We start from the raw sequence: 26,753 nt of genomic DNA, 5'->3' as shown, positions 1-26,753 counted from the left end.
CAGAAAACAGGGTTATTAGTGAGATGTGGAACTGAGCCAAAGACCTGTGATCTCTCCTAGAAAATAAGTAGTTCTGAATGAATCTTTGCAAACATTATAACCTTACTACTTTAGTCCCTATCTTCTGTTTTTATTTATTCTTATGCTTCCAATATTAAATGATGTCTCTTTCTGAAGAGCAAAATATTGAAAGTAAGACTAATAATGATTCAAATGCTCATTAAAGTTTTCTGTTCGTATTCTCAATGTGCTTGCATCTCGTTGTCCATTGGCATGGAGTTAACATTGTTAATTCTAGGTGTTTGTTTTCTTTCTAATTAGAGTTACCCAAAGGCAGCTCGAGAGGTCTGTCAATGCAAGTTGGCTTCTTTCCATCTCTTAGTGCAGGCTAAGTGAGGTTAAAGTCATAATGCATATAATCTCATGACTGCATTACCTTATTTTTTTAATTTCTGTGAAGCTTTCAAAGCAGTTGTAATGGTGTGTTCTTTGTGTGCTTTGTTTAAGGGGAGTAACAATGGATGTGGGTATGACCAAATTTGAGACAAAGACTAAAGTAATTACATTGATGGATGCTCCGGGCCATAAAGACTTCATTCCAAATATGATCACAGGAGCTGCACAGGTAGATATATTCTAAAACTCTTTCTACAATAGCTTTATTATGTATAACATTTTTAAAAATAAATAAATAAATAAAAAGACAAAATTTTCTTCTTCCTTTGAAGACAAGATAGAATCACTGATGCCACTGATATAGCTTTAAAGTTTTCATGAGCTGTTCTAAACTTAAAAATATGTTAAACTTTTTAAAAGCAGTTACTTCTCTTTTTTTTTTTTTTTTGGTAAGTTATCTCTTTGGAGGAGAGTTTCACACTTACTAGGGAAGTAATTTGAATACTAAGTTACAGTTAGATAAATCAAAGAGTTGTTCTTAAAGCTATTCAAATGTGGCAGTTGTACTAAACAAGTAGTTCTGTGAATTTTTTTTAGGGGTAAAGATTTCAAGTGGCTTTCAGTTGAAGCAAAAAAAAAGAAAAAAAAAAAAGGTTGGCCTATGTCAAGCACAAGACTTCTTTTGATTTAAGCAAGTATTTTGTATGGGGTGACTAAATACCATGTAGATGCATTTATACAAAGTGCATATATATTCTTCAATAGCTCATTTTCAGTAACTACATGCCCCTGTTGCTTTGAGAGAACTGTGGGTAAAGTCTGAAGTGTTAGGGCACTACCTAGTGAGTTCATTATGGTGTTTACCATCTTCATCTAGGTCAGTTATTTAATTTATGTAGATAATAAATCCAATAGAGTGAGTAATCCATCTGGTTGCATGAAATAAAATGAGTCATAAAATGAGTTTTAAAAATAGTGGAATTGGATCTCAGAAGTAGTAAAATTGGTATGATGACTCCCTCTCCCCCTAGGCAAGCTACTGTTCAGAGGTCCTTTTTTGTGTGTGTTTGTTATTATCACAGTCTCAAATGAGTTTTATCTTAAGAGCTCAGTATGCCTTGCAAAAGGTGGGTAAGTATTGTTATCGGTTTTACAGATAGAGGAATTATGCTATAGGAAGACTAGTTTGCCCCAAATTTTTCCCTAGGACTGTAACAGGCCTGGGTAAGAATTCAGGTCTCGTGGCTCAGTGGTTAGGCCACAGGATAGTCAGAGGTTCTCAAATTGTGGTGTAGGGCTTGTATAATCATGCACACTGTGAAACACGTGTTACAGGAAGCTGCTTTTTTTCTTTTTAATTAGAAATGTATTTGTAGTTCCAGAATCCTGGAAAATGACTTTTTGTTTCCATTACAATTTTAATTCAAGCTGGGTTGTCTTTTGAAATAAGTAATGCAGAGAACTGTCAGCAGTTGTGTCAGTTTGACAGAAAATGAGGCTGTCTAAATAGGACTTGATATATCTCTGTGTTCAGCCCTCAGGACTGTGAGGGGCCAGGCTGTTCTGACATGTGTTAGGGGAATCAGTGGAGCTTTACAAGCCCTCTGATGCCTGCCAGAGCAGCCTGAACACTCTCAGGAAATGGTTGGAAGAAAGCAAATGTGAGAATGCCCCCGATGCCTCTGTGTTGCTGGGAATTCCACCACTGCAAGGTGAATCCCCAACTGCTGTTATACAAAATGCAAATCAGCCTCATCAGGGCCAGGATCTGGTACATGGCATTAATAAATGGCCAATTCATTTTAGTCCCTAGGTATCGTTTTTACAGTTCAGAAAATGCAGATGTCCTGTGAGGGTGTCCTTTGCCTCCCTGTGAAGGAGGGGTTTACCACGGTGCACACTTGAGCTAGGGTTGGGGGAAATTCATCCCTCATCCCTTTGCCGTTCTCACACTTGCCCAGTTTCTCTCTTTGAGGTGAGGGGAATTCAGAACTAGGACAATGTGCTCTCTCTGGCCTCCCCTCCTGGCATCCAGAAGCATGTGTGTATAAGGACAGGGAGAAAACACTGTTTTTCTTCCTCTCTTTCCATTATGTCCTATGAAGATGACTGCTTTGAATCTCACCTTTGACACAAATGCTTTTCCTGTTCATATTTGTTGCCATCGTTTGGTAGGTGATGGTATTATAACTACCTGTTACCTTCTGAAATAGGTGGAAATTGTGAACTAGTAGAAATATTAGCAGATTTTAAGGCAGTCTGTGCTATTTCAGTTTTTTCCTATGCTTAAATGTTAGCTTTTGTTCAGTGCTGTAGACAGCACAATACCTATTTGCTCTTAATATCCTGGCAGAGATTTGTCCTGGGTGATAAAATACATAATAGGCTATGGAAGCTTTTTCCACTTGTATTTGAGAGCCTTGGTGTGTGAATCACAAATTACCAGCCCATGAGCTTGGCATGCTCCAGCATGTGGAGTAGACTGTGAAAAGTCCTCATCCCATACGGAGTGTACTGGTTCTCCTAACTGTGTGGTGAGGTGGTTTATTTTTGCTGGTTCTCAGTATTGACTGTGCCCAGGCTCAGGCTTCTGTGCAGAGTCCTGGGTATACACAGCAAGGGGAACAGAACATTTTACTCATAATCTGTTCTTAAGCTTGTGGAGCATGAGCGTGGTGGGGAGTTTAAAGCAGATAGGTCCCCCAAGGAAAGAGCTGGCTGCTATATTACAATATGCTATGTAAAATTGTCGTTTATGACACGAGGTGATACAGTGCCATACTATTTCACTGCCATACTATTTCACTGAGGTGAGCTTGGAACAGAGAGGTAGAAACAAGCAGTTTCAATTGCGTTTGGAGCATTTCAGTCTTCCTTCTGTGTAAAGTAGGTTTTGGTGAGTTGTTGTTGATTGGCTTATTTACCTGAATTATTTTCACCTCTTAACTAGTTTTAATTGCGTGTTTCTTTTGTTTTTTTGTTGTTGTTTGATTTATTTTTTGTTTGTTTCCTTGCTTTAGGCCGATGTGGCCATTTTGGTGGTGGATGCCAGCAGAGGAGAGTTTGAAGCAGGGTTTGAGACCGGTGGCCAGACTCGAGAGCATGGATTATTGGTGCGTTCTCTTGGAGTGACACAGCTAGCTGTTGCAGTCAACAAAATGGACCAGGCAAGTGCTTAGTTTTTCTATGTAATGGAAAAGCTTCCTTCCAGGGTTTTTCTTCCTTAAGCGTATCAGTACTTAAAAAGCTAAAAAAGGTTTATTTCTTCCTTTCTTTGAGTCTCAGGCCTTGTAGTCCCTGTGTTTACAATATTTTTCTTTCTGTTTATCAATGCGTTTTCATAGCACAGAGGAGGACAGTTTAGATGCTAAAATGAGCATTTCCTCCACTGTTCGTGTGAAAATCTTCTTCTAGATTTCAGATAAGCAGCTATTACTGTGCCAACTGCAAGGGTGGACATCCAGGGGAAGGCCCCAAGAACATTCTTCAGACTTTTAAACTGTTTTAAATACTGTTGTTTGGTTTTCAGATTATTGCTACATCATGTATCTTGCTGAATCTAAATTTTGTGTGAATTAATAAAGGTGCTAGTAATTGGCAAGTCAACTAATGGACTTGGAAATTTGTGGCTGTGATGTTTGTGATCACCCAAGTGTTCACAAAACAAAAAAGTTATCACAAGCTATCACAAAACAAATGAAAACCCAGAAATCTACTGATTTGGTGATGTGCAGCTATTTGCTCAAGTCTAAAGCTTAATGTAAAATGGCATTTTTTAACAATCCAGAATTTTATTCTTATAATCTTTGTTCTCTTTTTAGGTCAATTGGCAACAGGAAAGATTTCAGGAAATTACCAGTAAGCTTGGCCAGTTTCTTAGACAAGCTGGCTTTAAGGTAATGTGTATTTCTGAGGTCTTTGTTGCTTTGTTCAGGTTTTGGAGTGAGGATAGGAGGAGGTTTGTGCACTGTTTCAGCCAGGTTGTTATTTTGTGACACTTTCCTTCAGGTAGTATGTGCATGTAGTACAGCAGATTACCTTCTTAGTGGCAGGGTGTTCATTGAGCCTTGGATAAGGCTTAGTTTTTGATACTCTTTAGTAATATTCCCTCCTCTTTTTTTAGGTCTATTGAATCTTTTGGGTGCTCATCTATTTTGCAGTCCATTGGGGTTGTTTTTCTACAAAGCAGAACAGACCATCTTAATGTTCAGAATCACATGGATTATAGTAGAATGTTTTATAACAGTGCAGGTTTCATTGTGAATTATGAGCTAGTAAGAACATTTTTTATTTGTTATTCTTGATTATTGTTGTTGTGTTTCCTTGGTTCAAACTCCTATCTAATTGGTCAGTTGAGGCCTTCCTGAAATTATTATGCTAGAATCAGCAATTAATACTGGAATGTGCCTGTCAAATATGCAGTTGGAGTTCTATACGCAAATTCAGCTTCCAGTTAATATAATTGCAATCATCATTTCAGATATATCCGGTTTCTTGCTTTGGTAAGGAGCCCTAAGACCACCAAAGAGTGGAACAGAATGGAAATATATTGGCCAAAGAATTCATCTCCTCCATAGGAGGAATATAGTTTTGCTGACTGTTTTTTTTCATAAATTGGAAGCATAATGTTGAAAAATACACCTGTCTCTTAAAATGTTGTTATAATGTACTTTAACTTCTGCTTGTTTTTCTTTATTAGGAGTCTGATGTGGCTTATATCCCAACAAGTGGTCTTGGTGGAGAAAATTTAGTTACAAGGGGTCAGTCAGATGAACTCACAAAGTGGTATAAAGGAAAATGTTTGCTAGAGCAAATTGGTGAGTGCAGTTGTTCTAAGTTAAGAACTAATATGATGTTGTAGTTGTATGCATGCATGTCAAACTTTAGGGGGAGAAGTGGGACAAATATTTTGGAATGCAGTATAGCTTAGTTGCCTTTAAAGGAGGAATTATTGAGATAATCACTGAATACAGAAATTCTAAAAAGTATTATCAATTTATTTGCAGATGCTTTCAAGCCACCTCAAAGATCAGTGGATAAACCATTTAGGTTGTGTGTCGCCGATGTTTTTAAAGGTTGGTTGGTTGTTTTTGTGGTATTTTTGCTGTCATTTCACTAATATTTATGACATGACTGTAAAGATGTGCATTGAAAGATTATATTAAAGTATAATTAAAAAAAAAAAAAGAAGGAGCTTTGTGTGTTAGGATACCTGAGCAGGAATAGGAATCTTTCTAACACTTTTCTTCATGGAATATTAGATAGTAACACTGAAGAAACACACTGAGAAGAATGGCAGCTTCTAGAAGGCTTGCTAATTGACTGTGTAATGAATTGGTGGTCCTGTGTGACAGAGTTGAGGATTTCCTTTTTCTTCAAAATTGGTTCTTATTCCTTAGATGAATGTTTCTTAAACTTCTTGCAAATGTGTCTTTGGACTCTTCTACATTCCATTCCACTTCTGCATTTAGACAGAGTTTGACTTGGTCCTTTTATGTTCATTGCTGTAGTTAGTGATGAGAAGTTGCTCCATTTTCATATTACAACTTTTTGGGTTGATAAACAAAAGGATGGTGGCGTTAAGGATGTTACAACCAGCAGAGAATGCAATTAAAGGTCCCTCCTTGTTCCCTAGCAGCCAGTAACTATAATCAGGCTTTATTTGTATTGGCTGGAGGAAATAGGCTGATGTGAGCAATTAAAGCTTTTGTGGTAAATTTTATTTTATTTTATTTTCTCTCCAGCTGAAGACATTTACATTTAGGTTTAATTTAGAAAAAATAATAATAATAAGGTTTGTAACAGTCTTACCTTGTTTTATACTCTCTGTAACCCCCTCAAGAAATATTGCAAACTAAATAAGAGCAGGATTTGAAATACTGTGCATACTTTGTAATTAAATACCTGATATTTGGACTTAACTGTTTTAATAGAAATTTTACTTTTATATATTGGGTGTTACAGCAGAAATCCTAAAGTCAGATGAAAATAATGATCATAATAGGAAAAAAGGAGTTCTGTGTAGTTTTGATGTGGGTCGTTCAGAAAGAGATTGTGTTGTGTGCCCTAGGATAGCTTGCTTAGAATACTGAAGTTATAATGGTAAACATTGAAACCATATGTGAGAACTTATCCCAGTGTGTTAACACCAAGTCCTTTACTAAGGCCATCACTGTATTTTCTTTTTCAGTCCTGTGATCTGTGAGAAATTGCGTTGAGACTTTTGATTAAGATCTTTCAAGATAACATTATAACTTTTATGCTGCAATAATCATTTTAATGTCACAATAATAGTTTTTGTGTTGCGTTTAGTTTCACGAGATGAACAAGTTTGACTAAATTTGCCCTGGAAAAGAAGGCTGATAGGCCAAAGAAAGAAAATAAATAACGGCTTTGTGTAAAGGAACTCAATTTACAAATATAACTTTTATCACTTTGAAAATGTCCTTTAGGTGTTTTTTAGTTTTGTATCTCCCTTTCTTCACCCAGCTTGTGGGTTCAAAAGCAAACCAGCTTGAGTGCCATCAGAGGAAGTACCTACAGGTACCACTACATGAAGCAACATTTGCTGTCAGCCCTATGCCAACCTGGGCACATACTTGGGAAGAGCTGTCCATAGAATTATATAAAAAGTGATAGTGCTAAGCTTACTCTTACATAGCTTGGAAAACCCCTTGCTTTATTAAGGCTTTCTTATAACCTTAATTCATCTACCTCAGCCTCTTTTTATCTGCTTTCCTCCTTAGCCCTCCTAATATTCTCTGCAGTCAAACTTACCTCCTGAGCCAGGAGGTCCCTTTAAGCTCATGCACCTTCAGTCTCCATATACAATCTAATGCTGTTGAGGGTATGACTTGACTTAACTTTAGGACAGTCTTTTCCAGCAGCCAGAAGCTCTTGGGAAATACAGGCAGAGCCTAAGTATCAAGACAGATGTAAAAGCAGGCTCTTTATACCCAGGTTGTGTCTGCCTCTCTATGTTTGTGCTTGTGCAGTGGTTTGCTGTGGCAGCTGAAGGAGCTTCACCCTTCCCGGGCTGTAGTGAGCCCGTGGCAAAGCGGGGTCCTAGCTGACATACAGGTTTGCCAAACAGGTACTCGTGGTGTTAAGGGAAGGAGAACTGGTGCTTGATTCCTTCTGGGTGAGAGCAGGGCATGGCTGGGAGCCTGGGCCCAGCTCATGGCTCTGGCTGTCTGCAGATGCTTGCAGAGCCAGTGTTGGGTTCTTTGTGCACAGTATCCAGGTGGTAGTTGTACCATGACTTGCAGGTTTTTTTTTTTTTTTTTTTTTTTGTAGCAAGTCTCTTTTTCCAGTTTTCAGTTCTTCTAATATCTGTGTATCTGTGTCATCTGTTAACTGGTTGTGTTCATCTAACTTGCTGGAATGAATAGAGGAAAAATAGTTTATTAGGTGTACTGGTAATACTTTTACAGCTAGATAGGTGGAAGCATTCATCAATAATTGTAATGAGAGAAAAGGAATTTGTAGCATGTGGTTTAAGGTTAATATGACACACAAAATACTAAGTTCTTTATCACTGAATTCTAACGTTCAGCAAAAGGCCTCTTTGCCATTTGGAATTACTGTGAAAGTCTTTATAAAATCATGTCAGAGGGTTCTTTATAAACATACTGCAGATGAGGCATTTAAGTTGTGTATGTGTAAATACATGTGTGAAGCACTAGAAGTACAGAGCGGCTTTGTATTGCACATTTTTTAGAATGTGCAATTAAAATAATAGTGTATTAGGTAAGTATAGGGGCTTTCCAGAAGAAAAATATATGTAAATCTTGTACTCGGAAACACTAAGTCATCCATTGTTATAACAACTTCTCATATTAGAAAGAACAGAATTGATCTTTGACTTTCTAGGAGTAAAAGAAACTTGCAGATGGAGCTTCTGGGATTCTGAGGCAGCTGAACAGTGAGGAGCATAGGAATTGGGGTCTGTCCCTGAGAATTTCTGTAAGGTGTCTGTGGAATATTTTTGTCTGCAGTTGTAATGAAAGTGCTGAATTAAATAAAATTGCTAGAAAATAAGAAGCTTAATCTAATACTGAAAAACTAAAACATGCTTCTTCATGCACCTACCTTTGTTTAAAGAAGGATATAAGTTCTGAAAAATTTAAGATCTAGAGGTTTTGAATTTAATGTTTCATTTTCATTATGAAGCACAGTTGTCTAACTTGCAAGTGCTGAACTCTCTGTTAGGGTAAAAGCTTTATTATATTTAAAACTGTCTGTACACTGCTGAAGTGTTCGTGGTGGGAAATTGACCTTGCTATGAAATGACTTTAAAATATTACTGTTATTTCAGATCAAGGATCGGGATTTTGTGTGACTGGTAAAATAGAAGCAGGCTATATTCAAGTTGGAGAACGACTTCTGGCGATGCCTCCCAATGAAACTTGCACTGCAAAAGGTACGGTCTTCAGAAGCTTGTTTACTTTCAGGTCAATACTGGGCTAGGAGCAGTTACTGAAATGGTAACGGATTGTCAAACTGATACTAACTGTCAAACATAAAATGTGAAAGCATAAAACGAATTTCTTCAGATGTGACTGTGTCTGTATAAATATGTCTGAAGAGTTTGAGAAATGTTTCATGCTTTTTACCTCTTTTAAAGCTTCAGATACTCCTAATGTTGTAGCCTTTTTTACATTATTTCATGAAGAATCCATAAAAGCATCTGAGCTCCACAGTTCACTGCTGTAAAAATATGCAGTACAGGAATCATTAATATTCAGCTTGGTTGTGGAGTGTTACTGCTGCCAGAAAGTGCGAGCATGTTGAACAACATTATTGTTGTTCTTCGCAACAATATTCTTTATTCTTTACGATTATTCTTTACAAACGAGATGCAAAAAAATTGAAAATTTGTGCAGTTGTTCATAACATTTGCCATTGATCCTTCCATACTTTTAGGTTAGGTGTGGAGCAGCTACAAAGCAGTCAAAAATGCAATTTAAAATACTACCAATACTTTTGATATATGGAAAAAGGAATATTTAAGATAGCAGATAAAGATTTTATCTGTTTCATAATTAAGCTTACTGTCTTTGTACTGCAGAGTTTTTTTGTTTGTTTGTTTCTTATGCAAAATCGAAGATAAAGTTGTGAATTTCCTGCAACATTGACCAATGAATTAACAACGAAGTCCTCAAAAGGAATGGGCTTGTGTGTCTAGCCTGGATCCAGCAATTTGCCGATGCAACTGTCATTCTGATTTGAAAATCAGTTTATTCAGTGCTAATTTGGGAAACTCTTTGGTATACTGGATTAGACCTTTGTAAATATTGCTCGCCTCGCACGGGAACGTTATGATAACTCGAGCGGATATCGGACTGCCCTAGTCACACCCCTCAGTCAGCTGTGGCCGTGGGGGAAGTGGCATCGGAAAAGAGAAATTTTGTCTGAGAATCCTCCAGTGCATTTATGTGATTATTTGTTTATTTATCCTTACACACATTGCATGTGATATGGTTCAAATGTAGATAAAGGCTGGGAATTAGTTCATTAAGCATCTACTTTCAGTCGTATTAAGAGTAGGTAATTTGTCATACGATATTAACTGAAGGTCGTGTGTGCATTAGGATTCCAGTTATTCATTTCAAGAAGCTGAACTTCAAATGCTTAACATGCTTACAGTTGCATGCTGTTTTCTGACCTATCTTGATAGGTGCTTTTTGGAACAAATTTGCAAATCCGCAATGAAATACAATTATATCCTATAAGTAAGTGCAGTATTTATAAAACACGGTGCTTTTTTGGCTAAGAAATTTCTTTCTCGGAGTCTGCCAGAACTTCCAAATGTAAAATTGGGAGCAGTTAGTTTTGTCTTCCCCCACCAGCAAGGTTATCTTTAAAGCATTTGGAATGCATTTAAAAATCAGAATAAAATTACTTTTAAAGATGCTTTCTCACAGATGCAATGTCGTTGTGAACGAAAGGCGTCTGTTACGCTTTTTTATGAAAGAGTCAACAAATCCACTTAAGGTAAATGAAAGTTGACACAGTACTATTAAAGTATATGAAAGATGCGGTCTAGGGTGTGCGTGCCCATCAAAGGATGGGTGGGGCAGGCAGAGATATCAGTACTATGGTATTTTCGGGACTGCGTCATCCGCGCGGTGACATCCGCACTGTGACATCCGCACTGTGACAAGCGCCAAGTCCCCTCTTTGCTTAAATAGAGCCATGCTCTTGTGTGCAGGGTGGGGTGAGAGAAGAGAGTCCCGCCAAGGAGAAAAAAGTGCTTCCTCAGTGTTCTCAGTTGAAAAGCTTTTACTCTCAGCCCATTCATATTGAAAACTGATGAGTAATGGTTGATGAAGCACAAATGGCCCAAACAGAGCTGTTTGTTTGTAGCTCAGAACCTAGGTACTTCACTGTGAGGTTCTGTTCTTACTCATTTCCAGGAATTACACTGCATGATGAACCAGTTGATTGGGCTGCAGCAGGAGATCACATTAGTCTCACTTTGACCGGCATGGATATCATCAAAATCAAGTGAGCAAAACTGAGTTTCAGTCTAAGTAACGGTTTGTTTTTAATGAAAAGCTTTATAACTACTACCCTTCACAATCAGCGGTTTACTTGAAGAATGATTTGGCTACCAGGATATTTAAAACCAAAGTGATGCATATCACCTGGCTTGCATGTACGGACGTTGGAAACATCTGCTATATGTACAACGGCAACTTCAGAAGAATACTGTTAGTGTTCTTACTTGGCCCGAGTGCTGACATTGGTAACCTTCGAAAGCTTTTTCTTTTAAGACTTTTCTTCAGATATCCCAGTTGCCTACTTAGCTAAATTTTGCTAAATGAAACAAGATATTTTTGAAGAACTTATCAAATCATTAATCGTTGTAACAAAACTTATCAAAACAATGACCACTGCGTGCCAGTATTTAAAACTGAACAAACTGATTGATGGGAAGCTGTTTATTTGACATACTTAACCTTTATCAAAACAGAAAGAAGCTTTGCTAACCTTATTTTTATGTATTTTGTAAGACATTTAGCAAATAGCTTTTATTTAGTGTATAGATTTCATGCTAAGCATAGCCTCAAGCCTTGAGGAGTATGTATTTGCGGCTGTCAATTCTTATTCAGGCTGGATAGCTGGTTCCATAAGTTGAATAGCTTTTCTGCATTTTAGTTGGGCTTCAAACATCAAGATTTCAAGCTAGTGCTTGAAAAAGTCCTTGCTTTAATAGTTCATTTTAGGGAAAAAGTACAGGATTTTTTATTCCGTGTTTCATTTTCATAATGGTTTTTCATTTACCACACAGTGGTAAATGAGGAAAAGATACACTGTTCTACTTGTTGAATGGAGACTTGGATCAAATTTTTACTTTAGATGTCAATTTTTCTTGAGGGGCATTAAATTTGTCAACAAGTTTTAAGTGTTCCTTGAAATTCCATTTCATTTGACCTACAGATTTGTGCTGTTCATTCCCTTTGGTCATGTGTTTCTTTGTGGGAATAGTTTTCATTTCATTTTAGGTAGCAAGTTAGCTGCTCTCAGAAAGCTGTGTCTAGTCTACTTTAATGACTTGTAACAGGCAGTAACTTTCTTGTGACACACCTTACTAGTTTTTTTGGAAATGAATGATGATGAGGGCTTAATTTTTTGACAGTTCTGATTGTGATCATCTTCTGTTCACCAAATAGTTGAATTTTGGCTATTAGCATTGCAATTTTGGACAACTCACAGCATTTTTGTGCTCTTGGTCTGTAACAGAAAATCTCTAACGAAAGTCTAATTCTTCAAAGTACAGGAAATAGTGACATTTTTAGAAACTGGCTAGCAATGGATGTAATTGTTCATTGAACAATTGAACAAAGACAAACTTCTTCATGCCTACCAACAGAATACCATAGACATGATCTAGGAAATAGTTTGGCTATGGGTTTTAATGAGGTATTCTGATTTTTGTTCTAATTACATTTTAGTGTTGTTATCTCTTCTTAAATATTTCTTTTTCCAGTGTAAGTGATTAACAGTTTTATATCATGATGTGCATCAGCTTCTCTTATTCTCCCCTCTTATAGTGTTGGCTGTGTATTTTGTGATCCCAAGGAACCCATTAAAGCTTGTACCCGTTTCAGAGCTCGGATTCTCATCTTTAATATTGAAGTTCCGATCACTAAAGGATTTCCTGTGAGTCTCTTGAAAGTTATTATTTTCATTATACGTGACTGTCTCTTGGCTCCCCCTGCCATTTGGTCCTCTTAAAAATGAAAAATATATTTATAATTAAATAGTAATCTTTGGCATATCTGCAGAGATAAAGAAATTAGATAATAGAGAAAGTTATTGAAACTGAGGTGCAGACTCCTGTGAGAAACTATGACACATTTGTTGAGAAAATGAGTCTTAATTAAAAAGAACTTAATATCTTCAAGTATTGACAAGTAGAATTTGTTTGTTTTAGAGACTTCAATAACTGACAAAATAAAACTCTTTTAGGTGCTTTTACACTATCAAACCGTAAGCGAACCTGCTACTATTAGAAGATTATTGAGCGTCCTGCACAAAAGCACTGGTGAAGTGACAAAGAAAAAACCGAAGTAAGTGTGTTGAGTAGTTAATAATTAGCAGAGGAATGGGCAGCTGAGTTTTGGTTAATGTGTGGCAAATCAAGTAGGTTCTATTATGAAGCAATAAGGAGATGAAAGTATATTTTCCTTTTTGGATTGGTTTCACATTTATTTTTTTTTAGAGTGCTTTATAAAGGGCAACTACTTATACCCACTTACTAAGTACTGATGACCCAAGAAGTAAAATGACTTGCCTAAGGTGTCTTGCAGGGTCAGGAATCAATTCCAGGTCAACAGCCCTGTACTTTAAAGGGGATAAGATTAGAAATACCTTTGTCATTACATTCCGGGGGGATTCCTGGTATAAATCCGAAAGTGTGTTACTGCCTAAAATAAACTCTGCTAGGCAGTGGGGCTGGAGAACAACAACAGATTTAGGTTTCTCTGAATCTGTCTTCTTCCAGCAGTTAAGCTATGGGAACATCCCACTATGATTTAAAGCTGTCTTTGGGTTGAAGTGCTATTTGAGAGCTGTAACAAAATCAGAAAAATCCTTTGCCAAAAAATGCGTGGCTAAAGTTGTTGCTGACAGGTAATGGGAAGGAAGTGGGAAAAGAAAGACTTCCACAAAATAATGAGCTGGTGAAGTAAATGAACCCCACATCCTCTTTAGTTGTTAGGACTGGGTTTGAAACAAGACAGAGTTGCACTGGATGTAAAAAGTAGTTACTAAATGGGATATTTAACTTCGAAACAATTTGCCAAGTGTGTCCCTGGAAAGTTTTAAAACAAACACAAATGTCTTTTAAAAAGGTATGTTGCAGGCAAATGTGTTTTCAGTCCTGTGGCCTTTGTTTTGCTTGAGATTGACCTTGGTCATTGTAATTTCTTTTGGCTTTACAGGATGATTTTTGTCCTTTATTCATTGTTCTCTTTTTAAATTAATGCATATATGAATTAGCAATAGGATTTTCTGCTTATTTAACCCTGCAGGTTACTGACTAAAGGACAGAATGCTTTAATAGAACTACAAACTCAAAGGCCTGTAGCTCTAGAGTTATATAAGGATTTTAAAGAGCTGGGGAGGTTTATGTTACGCTACGGTGGTTCCACTATTGCTGCAGGAGTTATCACAGAGGTATGATGCTCTTATGGCTTTCTCTACACTCACCATGCATGACATAACGTTTTTATAATTAAGTCCTATTTGATTTTACACCCTTTGACTTGAAACCCTTTTTCTTTTGAAAAAAAGACTGTATGGGAAGTTTGTCACAGTTGTGTTCAAGAAGCATCTGTTTAGAACTTCTGATTTTTTTTTTCTCTCTCCAGTTAAAAATAACCCTTCAGGATTTTAATAATACATCTGCTGTTCTGAAATCAAACTGTGTGTCAAAAGATGTTTGTAAATAAGAAATGTTAGCTATTTTTGCTGTTGCTAGTTTTTGTGCCATATTTTACTTTGTCAATGTTAAAAGTAGCTATGCATTTGATTATTACTGATGTCTGTAGATATTTTCTGGTCCAATTTCAGTGGGAGAAGGCACATATTGTGGAGGTAAATACCAATGTTTCACCTTCTAATAGAATAAAATAAAAATGTCCTTCTATTATTTTCAAAATCTTGCTATTTTTGGATCAGAACTTAAGTTAAAACTTTAGGTACGATGGAGAGAAATATAATCTCACATTGTCTAAAACAGCATCCAGAATCAGGCTTTAATCTTGTACCCGTTTATGCTTAGATTTAACTTCAAGTGAATAGGTCTTATTTAAATCTGTGATGCTTGATGTTTGTAGAACTGGGGACTGAATAACTCTTTAACTATTCTCTGGGAATTACTACTTAGTACCTGCAATCTTGTTCCAGAGAATGTCAGAGCAGAAGGAATTTTGTGCATCAATCGACTGTGCTTTGAAGCACATGAAAAATCTGTGACTGTTTAGAACTTTATTTTTCAATGGATTTCTTTCTTTTGCTTTTGTTTATAGATTAAAGAATGACAGCAGATCCAGAACTTCCGCAATCCAACCAAAATGCAGTCAGATACCCACACTTTTAAGAATCCAGTTACTTCAGTCGAAGGAACAAGTGCAGCTAACTGGGGGCAAAACGTGATGACAAAAGTCATATCATATTAGATTTCTGGGGAGCCCTTCATCAGTCTCTCCCACTGCAGAGCAAGATGCCAACTGACAAGGAAATGTTAATTTTGCACTTTCTCATCTCAAAAGTCCATGTGTTTCTCCATGTGGAATTACCCCTTAAAGAGCCTGATGGAAACATGCTTAGAAAGTTCAATTAGAGAATAAGATGATGAATTATCATGAAACAAACTTCTTCCAGCCATAAATTGTTTACATATTTTCTTTGATTTGCTTTTTTGCTGCACATTTAATTCAGTAAAGTAACTTAATTGGTCTAATATATTTTGAGGTTTGAGTTGAATGCATATTCAGGGAAAAAAGAACTATATACTTGCAGAAAATGGCATGTAGTGTTATCTTAGGATTGTTTTTTTCTATCCCCAAATTTATTTAAAGTTTCTTTTGCGGTGTAGTGGAAGCTGTGCCAACATTGGCTAATTTTATTTTTTAAAATGTAAGAATAATAAAGTAGCTTTGAGCATAATTTTTGCCTTCTTGATGTCTTATTTAAATACTTCTAAACTCTGTTAAATCATTTATTGATTTCCATATGTGAGTTAGTGAGCTAAGATGAGAAACTGGCCTATGGCTTCTTTCTATGGAATTAATTTTCAACTCATGTTTGTGTACTTTACAGTCTTCGAATTCGTGATCTTTTGAACACCAGTTGGGTAGTTAATTTTGGAATATATGCTTAAATCAGATTATTGTGCTTCCTGAAGCCTGTAACTCCTTCCCATTTTTCAGTAAGAGATTTAACCACTTGACAGATAAATCCTATCAGGCCTTTCTGCCATCTCCAGCTTCAATCCAGGAGAGGCATATTTTCCAACAACTTTGAAGGTTTTTATAGGAACTGAGAGAAGATCCCATATATCTTGGGAACCATATATATGAGTGCAGTATGGAGAAGACTATAATTTTTATCCTGTGTTATAGTGCAGGGGAAGAACTAAAATACTCGCTTCAAAGCATCAGTCATTTCAGTTTACTGAAATATAGCCACCCCTTGTGTAGTGAAGAGCACAGAAAATTATGACCTCTGTTTAGTGCAAAGTCATGCATTTGTGCTTGTCCTGGTGAGAGGTTACTTTTTTGTAGTCACGTGCTTAGCTCCAGTTCATCATATACATGCACTTGACTTATGTAAATTGTGCTGTTGACTGCATGCATGTTTGTGGAAGTATCAGTAATGCTGTATGTTGAAATGAACTGATGTCAGATCTTACAAATGAACTATATCAAAACTGTTACTGCCCAGACTGAAGCTATCCTATGAATTATGTACTATTTGTTACTTCTCATAGTCTGTAAGTTTTATTTATTTAAATACTTCCCAGTGCTTACAAGACAGGCATAAAGGTTTCTGTGTTTGTAGGATTCCAGAACTTGCTGCTGCCAAACTTTTGTGTTGAACCTGCTCCACTTGAACTTGCCTTCAAATTTAAAAAATGTTTAAATTGGTTTTAAGTCCAAGGGAAAGCTAAAACGCTGGAAGTCGAAGAATGTTTCTTCAGTTTTAAGACTTCAGCATAACCCTTTTTGCTTATGTGTAAGAAATCACAGTTCTGAAAATGAGCTTCCAATAACCCCATTCACATATGGATGCATGATAAATTATGAGGCTCTGTACTCTGTGACTAGAAAAACTATTTCATGGTTTCCTGATTTGTAGCTTGGGATAGCTAGAGGTATTCCCCAATATTATAGTTTTAACACAAGGCTGCCCTATCTTTCAACATCGATCTGAGCTCTGCCCAGAGGCCTCAGATGGTTGATGAATAGATTTGTTATTGGGCAATAAAGCCATATCACCTTTATTCAATCAAATTGCAGTTCCATGTTGATCCACAAGAAGTTTTATGAGTTGACACTGGTCTAGGGTCTGAAAACCTCATAAACTGCTGATCTACATGTTCAGTCTCCTGGGATTAAAATACTGCTCTTGAAAATGGCAATAATGGTTGGAATAAATGGGTAATGCAGGGATGATAGACAGTCTTGAACAATTTATAGGAATCTAAAAAAAATATATCTTGAAGAGAAATATCTTCTGGCTGCTGTATTACAGGGATTTCAGGTTCTTGGGATGTCAAAGCAAAACTTGAGTAACAGAATTCTGTGTGTAACATTAGTAAGATGATTTCCACTGGAATATCATGCTTTCCATTCCAGGAAAAGCCCCTGTTAGCTTCTTTTTCAAAAACTAAATTTAAACAGTATGCCGGCGAGGGTGTCGTGTAGGATAGTGCAACTCCTCATCATTTTTTAAATGAAGCCTCAGCCTCTTGTACTGGTTAATGTCTTGGGGATTATTCTGATTGAAAAAGATTACAGTCAAAAATATTCATGACAAAGCAGTAAATGACCTACAGACATGGCAGTCAAAGCACCTCCGCTATATGTTGTCTGGTGGCAGACCGTGGGTCCCGGGCTGGACTTGGAGGTGCTGAATTACTTGATAACAATAGTTACAAAATAACTTTCTGCTTTCTGTACCTTTAACAACTGCTACAGAAATAAATTTCTGTGCCAAGCCATTATTTTCCTACCTTCTTTAGTGTTTTGCTTTCTGTACATGCAGAAGAGCAGATTTTTAAGATATTAACTTATTCTGCCTCTGTGCTTGAAACTGTGAGGAAAAAAACAAGTATCACAGACCTGGCAATTATTCCTCCTTTCCTCTTTGTTTCTGCTGTTGCTGCTGGGGCTCCTTCCCACTTTTGAGTGAGCGATGCAGAGAAGACGGAGAGAGAGAGAGGGAGGAGTTCAGCTAGCAGTGCAAATAATACAAAACTACTAATCTAAACTGACACCTCTTAGGAAAAAAATCATAGATAAAGCAAGCTGCTAACCATGTCTTCCTCAAAGACTCTTTTAGTGCTGGAAAACTTCATAGCTGGCAGATTTGTTCCCTGTTCGTCCTACATAGACTCCTATAATCCGTCAACAGGAGATGTCTACTGCAGGGTGCCAGACAGTGGCAAAGAAGAGGTGAGTAGTATCCAAATGTACAAGAAAGTAAAAAGAGAGTGTAAAATGTGAATAGTGTGAATGTTTTGAGTGGGGGAGTGTGAAAGGTGAGAGACTAGAAAAACATTTAACCCCTTAACATTTAAATGACTAAGTTCTTGACTGTATGACAATGTCGTTTTATTGCTACTGCAACAAATACCTCTATTTTTACTTTTTTTACGTTTTGCAGTTAGAAAGGAACAGACTGATTCTTAAGCTAGTGTAAATCAAAAGAGCTTCAGTTAAGTCAGTTGTAGTATAGCTCTTTCAGCTTGCATAAGAAAGAAAAGCTTCGTACAGGCATTACCAGTAATACTTGTAATGGCTGTAAGTATAAAGAGCTCTGGAAGAGAGAGAGAGGGTTTATTGGCCTCTTCTGTATCCAAACAAAGGTGTTCTCTTCCAGTGTCTCAATTGTTTGCTGTTGTCATTTAAAAGGCTTTTGTCTTGTTGGCTCTTCCTTAAAACATTGAAGGAAAATATGGAAGGTTGGAACCTTCCAGTCCTTTTTGGTTTTGAAATTTGGAGCTGGATGTTAAGCGTGGGTGAGGAACTGGCTGCAATGAGTGTATGTTCCTTTATAATGTAGCTTGATGTCTTCATCAATCAGTAGGAGCAGCCATGCAGTGTTTTTGGTCCTGCACTCCCCATTGAGATGAATGTCTTTTGTGTTCAAGTGAGGTAGGGCAATAGGTAACTCATTTTGGGAACTGCAATTTCATTGATGCTCCTCCTAAGTGACTGAAAAGAGTGTGTCTACTGTAGTGTTTCGGGTTCGTTATGGGAAGAAATGGCTGGAAATGTTGGATCATACTAAAGGCTTGGAAAATGTTGGCTAATAATGTCCAGCCTTATTTCATTTTCAAAATATTCTTGTAAAAAAGCTGCATCTGTGTGTACTTGTTCACTTCATTGCATTTCAGTCTTATTGACCATTCGCTTTTTGCTTCCCTCAGCAGAAACCTTTGCACTGTAATTTCAGTTGGGTAAATATTTGATAGATGTTGATGATCAAGGGTTAAAGTGTAACAGGTTGGATTCGCTAGAATACATTTGTGCAAGTTCATTGCAAAAGTCTTTATGCCTGCAAAGACTTTTCTTTGATGTGCAGGTGCAAATCTCCCTGTTTATTTGCAGAATCATTAAAATGGGAGACTTGTGAGAGTGCAAGAACAGCCTACAAAAATAGGCTACCAACCATTCTGCACTATAGTCCTAACGAACATAAAGTAACAGGTATATAAAGAATGATGCTTTTTTTTTTTTTTTTTTTTTTATCTTTTATCTTTCTAAGTTAGTGGTTTTGTGGGGATCTGGAACTAAATTTAAACACCCATGAAAACAGTTTATTCCTTCCCTTAGCTGCTTAGGGAGGTTTCTGCAGAACTGATATCCACTGATGCTTAATGGAATATACTGAAGAGCAGTCCCATATTGCAAAATGAATGTGGAGGTTTATGTTCAACAAAGCACTCAGGCTGCTAGTTTCTACCAAGAATAGATGTCTTTTTGGTTGGTTTCATTGGAAAGTAGAAGGCAAAATAGGAACCAGTCAGAATCTTTTCTTGACCCCAGAATTTAAAACTCGGTCAGCTGCACTGGCCATTTCAGTGGTAGAATCCCACCTCAATGTTTTTCAGGATTTTCCTGTATCCCTTAGATGGATGACCTGAGCTCTAGACAGCCAGCATCAAAACAGGTTAAGTAGCTGCTTTTATTTTCAAAATGCAGGATTCTGATGGCTAATTAGGCCTGGAAAACCTCCCTTTAAAGGAGAGATTGCTCCTCTGCATCATCTATCAGAAAAAAAAACAATATCCTGAGAATGAATGCTCTTGTATAATGTGTAATGTATAATGTATTTTAGTATTAACCTTTTTGATAGTTCTGAATTGTATGTTCTTTGGTGTTTAGTCTTTCATGTGCAGGAGGAAGTGTTTCAGACAAAAGTTTATAGCTGAATTCTTATGCATATTTTCTTTATGGCTTGACTTTCTTTGCTTCTTTTTGTTAGTCAAACTAAGTAATCGTGTAACATGTCTTCCCTCAGAGTTCTTCTGTACAAGTCTCTGTTTTTTTCCACTTACTTTTTTTGAATCAATCTACTGCCACTTCATTCCTTGCTCTACTAATTTTCTCTCTACTGTTTATGAAGCATTTCTTTTGAAGCATGCAGCACCAGGTGGAAGAGGCAGCAAAGAGGAAAGTAGATGAGATGCAGCACCACAATGGCACCTAATGACAGAAGGAGGGAAAAACAGGTTAATTTGTAGGGGAGGTATAGATGTTTCCAGGGCAGTGTGCCATATCAGACTTTTCTTTATGAGGTTGGAGGTATGTATTCCACTGAGTTTCTTTACAGAGCTGGGAAGCTCTGCCTGGTTCAATCACCTCTTGCCTCTACATGAGGTAGAAGCTTCTCTGTCCTGCTGCATGTAGAAGTCAGGGGCTCAGGCTCCAGAAGCTCCTGTTGTTCATACCTGGCTCGATCAACACATGAGATGTGGGACAAAAAAGGTTGTCTTTTTTTGCAGACCAGTTTTGGCCCTGCTCCAGCTGTTCAGTAGCTGATGGCCTGCAGACTTCAACCCCTGAGCTGCAGGTTTTTGATCTGTGGTTGAAAGAGTAAATTGAAGGTTTCTGGGCTTGACCAGTGGTCTGTGTGACCTTATGTGTGTTGGTTTATTTCCTGCCTTGCCCTTCATACCGATATCTCTCTGTCCTTTCGTCTTTGGCTCTTATTTTTAGGTAGACTATAAAGTCTGATTTGCAGACACAAATATGAACAATATTTGTCACAATATGAAGGAACAATTTTGGAATTCAGATTTGCAGAACGGATAAAAAGGAATATTTGGTGATTGCACAGGAATCAGTGATATGACAACATTAGTAACAGGCCAGAATCATTTAATATATCAATGTCCTCTTAGCTACTGACCAGGGAAGCTTTCCCTAGGGTGAAGAAATTTATTAATAAAAATAATGAGAAACCAAGTAGAGAAAGGTCTTAAACTATAAAAGTCCACCTTAATGCTTTTGTTAGCATTATGTTAGTATTATGTTAACTCCACCTTAATGCTTATGCATTAGTAACGCCTTAAATGAGTTGATCTGCTGATTGCTTGAAGCTGTGTCTAAAACTCTCCGTGAATATTTGCCATCTCTGCTTCACTTTTTTAGGTGGAAGCTGCTGTCAGAGCTGCCAAAGATGCCTTCCCAATTTGGTCCTCAAAAAGTCCATGGGAAAGATCTCAGATCCTGAACAAACTGGCAGACCTGATTGAACAGGATCTAGAAGCATTTGCACAAGCCGAGTCAAAGGATCAGGGTAAAAGTTGCAGTTGTTGATCCCAGATCCTGAGAAAATGAGTGATTATCAAAATTGAGGGTCTGATCCTCTTTTTTGCTATAGTGTAAAGTGTTAGTGCAACTTCCAGTTGATGTGCACTCATAACTGTTAATTAATAACTTTTACTGTAGAAGCTGTCATTGATTTTTGTATTCCTGTGGCAATTTAAGTCTTGCTTTTCAGCATTTCTACATGCTGACTTCAATTGTTACATTCTTGTCATGCTCTAGAAAAGGAAGCTGTTTTCATGGCGTGTGACTACGCTGTGTCAGGGACGGGCAGAGAAGAAAAGACAGTTTCCCTTACGGATGCAAGCTGTAGTTTTCAGAGCAGTGGTGTTCAGGTGGGCCCCGTTCTGCCCGCGGCAATACAGCAGTGCGCTTGCTTTACATTTCAGGCAAAACTATAGCATTTGCTAGGACAGTGGACATCCCGCGGGCAGTGTACAACCTCCGCTTCTTCGCCTCTTCCGTCCTTCACCGCACGGCGGAGTGCGCCGCGGCGGGAGCCGGGGGCTGCCTGCACTACACCTCGAGGACGCCCGTCGGGGTCGGTAAGGCAAACCCGGAGCGCTGGAAGGGTTGGCGGCCTGTCTGCCGTGAAGGGAGGTCAAAAACGAAAGAGGAGCTTTGGAAAAGAGCTTTTCCAAAGCTAACTTCTGCTGTCTCTGAATTTCATGTTAAATATGGCCAGTCTGCTAAAGCGTGAGCAACTTAATGTAAAATAATTTATGCTACTTGGATAATTCTTTTTTTTCCCCTCAGTAGCACCCACTTTCCAAATTTCTCTTGTATTTTGTGCATATTTGCCTGTGTGCATAACTACGCATTACTGCTGTGGAGAAACAGGATTTTCAGAACCCTTAGCTGCAGCTTCTGCTGTGATAGCTAAATCCTTCTTGGCTTTGGGGAGCAGCAGTAGTATATGCAATTGGACATTTCCGCCTGTCTGGCTATAGACAGATGTTTGAACCCTTTTTGATTGGGGAATTGCTGAAGCCAGCCACTAGATGTTGCTGTTGTTTCAGAAATGCTCCCTATGCTCAGCATAAGTGACGCGTTCATGATTGTGTTATGTATTTTATACAATTATGTATGAATGGTCCAAATTATTTGAATTATTCTCAAGAATAAAATCAGCTAAGCCAGAGGACTCTTTTAACAGTTTCTGTGACAAATGGGGAACATATAATTTACTGTCATTCAAAAAAAAAAAAAGGTTGCTCAAGTTCTGAAGCTCCTTTCCTGTGTCTGCACAGTCAAACACCAAAGAATTAAGTTTTTGAGCAGCTATACCTGCCAGTCACAGCTTGTTTTTCACTATTTGCTACCAATGCATAGGAAAAAATATTCCCAAAGGCAACTACTGAACTTTTTTTGTGTGTGTGATTCAGTAATTTGTGAAAATAATGATTTGTACTGTAATCATTTTGGCTAGAATTTTTCAGGAAAATATGCACCATATATTTTAATTGAAAAAAAATACAGAAGGAAGAATGGGCTGAGCTAACCACTACTTTAACTGTTGCTGTTGTCTGTCAGAATTTGCACACAGGATATTACCCCAGACTAATTGGTGTAAATAGTCTGAGTGGCTAGCCTTGTGTTAATGTTCCTAGAAAACACTAAAAATCAAATGGGGAACATAAGATTCTTCTCCAAAACAGCAGCAAAATTCACTTAGAGGGTACAGATCATCAGGATAATTTAGCTGAATCTTTTAAAATTATTGTTTATGAGATATAATCTTGGCTGTGGTTTTCTTGCACAGTTGTATGAATGTAAAAAGCCATAGCCAATTTCCCTCCATTGGTTTATAGCCAATAAATCTCCATTGGTTTATACTTGTTTTATAACTGAGATTAGAGAATCAAATTTGCGATTGCAATAAGACTGAATTTCCATTTTTGGGTCCTTTGTTATGTAGCTGGTTTAATCAGTCCTTGGAATTTGCCACTATACTTGTTGACATGGAAAATAGCTCCTGCCATTGCATGTGGAAATACTGTGGTTGCCAAGCCAAGTGAGATGACATCCGTCACAGCTTGGATGATGTGTAAGCTCTTTGAAAAAGCAGGTAAATCCCTTGGTGTTAGGGATTGTGGTTGAGGTGGGTCTGCTGATTCATGCACTGTTTGCTGTAGAAATCAGAAAGCATGCAAAGAATTGAGAAAGATGTCTGCTGTAGTTGAATATTGCATTGGAGAACTGAAAATGCTGTTCTTGTGTTCATGCTATTCCATCTTTCCATCCCAAGCTATTTCCCATTTTTCTCACTATCTTTTTGTGTCTCCTTCCCCGCTCCTGCATTCTCCATAAGGATTCCCCACATCCACAGAGCCAGCACAGGGAACCACAGGAGAGTGAGATAGTGACAACCAGCTCTTGGTTCCTGTGTCAACATTGTATTTGGTCTGCAGGAACTATTAAGAAGAATCTGGAGGATACCTGCTTTTGCCCCAGGACATAATAACTAAAAAATGAACCTCTGATGATGGATATTAGGCAACTGTGATATATCAATGAAATTATTTTTTGTCTTTCAATCCATGCCCTTCAAAGTTATTAAGCATTATGTATTCCAGCTACCCTGTAAGTTAGGGATGAATCTTTGTTTCTCTGGAACTATTAATAACATCATAACTTCAAAGACACACAATGAATTGAAGGTATGGTCCCTTTGTGCCTTTCTTTCCATGAGGAATGCCACATGGGGTGGTGAACGTGGTGTTTGGAACGGGCTCCAAGGCAGGAGAAGCCATCGTGTGCCATCCCGATGTGCCGCTGATCTCCTTCACCGGGAGCACGCTCACGGCCCAGCGTATCACAGAGAAAAGTGCTCCTCATTGCAAAAAGCTTTCGCTGGAGCTGGGAGGTAAAAATCCTGCCCTCATCTTTGATGACGCTGACTTGAGCCAATGTGTCCCTGCCACGGTGCGGTCCAGCTTTGCCAACCAGGTACCTCTCCATTCTGAATGGTGCTTATGGCAGGAGTGCTGGGGAGGTGTGCACATGCCTCTGAATCCACATCCTAAACCATCAAGGTTTGCTTTAGGATCCTGTCTTGTCAGCAAGCCGTAAGTGGAAAAATGGGAGATCATATTCTTTTTCCTAGAAACAGGGAAGCAAAATAATAAGGAATATGATCCTTCCTAGGCATTTGTAAGGCAACAAAATGTCGTTAGCCTCACGTACAGATAACACTTGATATTCATTCAAGGAAGTAGCTGCTTAACAATTCTAGCTTCAAGTTGACATGCTGGAAATAAATTAAAAGGCAGAGCTTTGCCAAAGATGTACCTCTCCCGAGGATGCAGGACACATGTATCATTTTGGGGAATTAACTGCTAATAATTGTCAGTAATAGAAGGTGTTGTGAACAGATTTTTTTTTTTTTTTTGGTAGGGTGAGATCTGTCTCTGTACCTCCAGGATCTTTGTTCAGAAGGGCATATATAATGAGTTTTTGAAGAGGTTTGTAGCAGAGACTAAGAAGTGGAAGGTTGGAAACCCTTCAGATCCTGCTGTCAACGTGGGAGCACTCATAAGTAAAGAGCATCTCGAAAAGGTGATGTCACATGAAGCTTAGCTGCTCTCATCTTTTATCCAGCCTGGAAAGATGAAATCTCAGAAGTAGGTTTTGTCTTAGCACTGATGTTTTTCTGCTACTTCCCCAGGTAAGGAATTATGTGAAGAAAGCTCAGGCTGAAGGAGCCAAGATCCTCTGTGGAGAGGGAGTGGATTCCTTAACTCTCTCAGCTGGCAACCAGAAAGGATATTTCATGCTGCCCACAGTTATTACAGAAATCAAGGATGAATCTTGTTGCATGCAAGAAGAGATCTTTGGTCCTGTAACATGTGTGGTAGCGTTTGATACAGAAGAGGAAGCGATTGAAAGAGCCAATGGTGTCAAATATGGCTTGGCAGCCACTGTGTGGTCCAGCAATGTGAGCCGCGTTCACCGGGTGGCACAAAGACTCCAGTCTGGGTTGGTGTGGACCAACTGCTGGCTTGTTAGAGACCTGAATTTGCCATTTGGTGGGATGAAGGCCTCGGGTGTAGGAAGGGAGGGAGCAAAAGATTCCTATGAATTCTTCACTGAGGTCAAAACCATCACAATAAAGCACTGACACATGTCAATGGAAATGATTCAGGGTGAAATAAATGATAGTCATAATAGTGAAAATGCAGAATGTAGCCTTTCATGTTAAACAGGAAGGTCGGTGTGGACTTCACAGCTAATCCGTCCCAAACCAGAAGAGTTGGTTATCTCATAGATCTTAACCTTTTTCCAATATTCCTATCCCAAAAATCTTTCCCTCTAAGACAGGCTGGAGGCAGGATGATATGTAGCCGTGTCTATGGTTGGAGAATTACAAGGAACAATAAGCCAAGTACAGCGTGAGGTAGATATTATAATGGGAATCAGCCCTTTTCCACTATAAATAGTATGTTCCATGAACGAATCCATTTTCACACTTCACTGATGTCAGACAAGGACTATATCCCACTAAATGCCTGAGGCAGTGTCTTTAATCTATTAAGTTATCTAAAGCTGTAGGGTAATGAAATTCTCATGACAGACAATAAACATTATAATTATAACCTCCTTTATGATATATAGTTGAATCATCACAAGACTTGTCCTTTAACTATTTTGGAATTATCATCTTTTGTCACTTCTGTGTCTCAGTGATGATTTTCACATCCCTGAACAATGATTTGGCTAGAACATAGGCAGTGTCATTCTTTACTAATAAAGGCTGGAAGTGACTCTTAACGGTTGGAAATATTTGTCACAAAAAATAAGAGTACTGGAAGTTTTCCCTGATTTATTTACAGATTTTATTTTCTTTTTAATCAGATATCTTAAAGTTATTCACACTTAATAAAAAGATAAGTAAATGTGGATAGACATATTCTCCCTTCCCCCTAAGATAACTCTGTTGCTGTTGCGTTTTTAAAGCAGCCATCTGTGATTTGTTTTTCAGATTTTGAGTTGAACTTCACAGTAGAAAGATGTGTATGGGGCTTTACAAAACCCTGTGTTCTGAGAAGGGTTAACGTGTCATTTAGATATTTTTAAGAGATATTGAGAAACTGCTCCTCTAAAATGGAGAAAGACTGACAAAAATGGTTACTGTTTGTAGAAAAAAAAAATGTGGGAAAATGGAGTAGCTAATTGCTCTACTGTTCCTCAGCACTCCAAGAAATTTAAAAACATTTCCAGTTCTGATTCCACTCATGATGGCCAAGAAGCTTTATAGGATGGGGCCAGAAGCCAAGTCCATGTTTC

General features: G+C 37.9%; 2 protein-coding genes across 2 annotated transcripts in view; both read left to right on the top strand.

Moving 5' to 3' along the window:
* HBS1L (HBS1 like translational GTPase) overlaps positions 1–15,576 on the top strand; it is a 56,412-nt gene extending 40,836 nt beyond the window's left edge. The window contains exons 8-18 of the mRNA XM_088529855.1: positions 508–625; positions 3,417–3,563; positions 4,218–4,292; positions 5,096–5,213; positions 5,403–5,471; positions 8,714–8,818; positions 10,815–10,905; positions 12,456–12,564; positions 12,874–12,974; positions 13,938–14,082; positions 14,937–15,576. Coding sequence (XP_088385981.1) covers positions 508–625; positions 3,417–3,563; positions 4,218–4,292; positions 5,096–5,213; positions 5,403–5,471; positions 8,714–8,818; positions 10,815–10,905; positions 12,456–12,564; positions 12,874–12,974; positions 13,938–14,082; positions 14,937–14,948 — 1,090 coding nt within the window. The 3' untranslated portion in view covers positions 14,949–15,576. The remainder of the gene's footprint in view (positions 1–507; positions 626–3,416; positions 3,564–4,217; positions 4,293–5,095; positions 5,214–5,402; positions 5,472–8,713; positions 8,819–10,814; positions 10,906–12,455; positions 12,565–12,873; positions 12,975–13,937; positions 14,083–14,936) is intronic.
* Positions 15,577–17,765: 2,189 nt separating this feature from the next.
* ALDH8A1 (aldehyde dehydrogenase 8 family member A1) lies at positions 17,766–25,603 on the top strand. Its single transcript, XM_010214458.2, has 7 exons — positions 17,766–18,086; positions 21,291–21,438; positions 21,857–22,012; positions 23,386–23,535; positions 24,160–24,416; positions 24,864–25,025; positions 25,135–25,603. The coding sequence occupies exons 1-7, from the start codon at positions 17,949–17,951 to the stop codon at positions 25,585–25,587; spliced, it is 1,464 nt and encodes a 487-aa protein (XP_010212760.2). The 5' UTR covers positions 17,766–17,948; the 3' UTR covers positions 25,588–25,603.
* The last annotated feature ends 1,150 nt before the right edge of the window (positions 25,604–26,753 follow it).

This window comes from Tinamus guttatus, unplaced genomic scaffold (assembly GCF_059628265.1).
Source record: "Tinamus guttatus ecotype Peru unplaced genomic scaffold, ASM5962826v1 Tinamus_guttatus_pri_ptg000351l, whole genome shotgun sequence".
Lineage (NCBI taxonomy): Eukaryota > Metazoa > Chordata > Aves > Tinamiformes > Tinamidae > Tinamus > Tinamus guttatus.
This window is presented reverse-complemented; position numbering and strand designations above follow the sequence as displayed.

Coding starts and splice junctions, on each gene's coding strand:
- ALDH8A1 (XM_010214458.2), top strand. CDS start 17,949: ATGTCTTCCTCAAAGACTCTTTTAGTGCTGGAAAACTTCATAGCTGGC. Junction 21,439..21,856: donor AGCCGAGTCAAAGGATCAGG/GTAAAAGTTGCA, acceptor TTTACATTTCAG/GCAAAACTATAGCATTTGCT. Junction 22,013..23,385: donor GAGGACGCCCGTCGGGGTCG/GTAAGGCAAACC, acceptor TTTGTTATGTAG/CTGGTTTAATCAGTCCTTGG.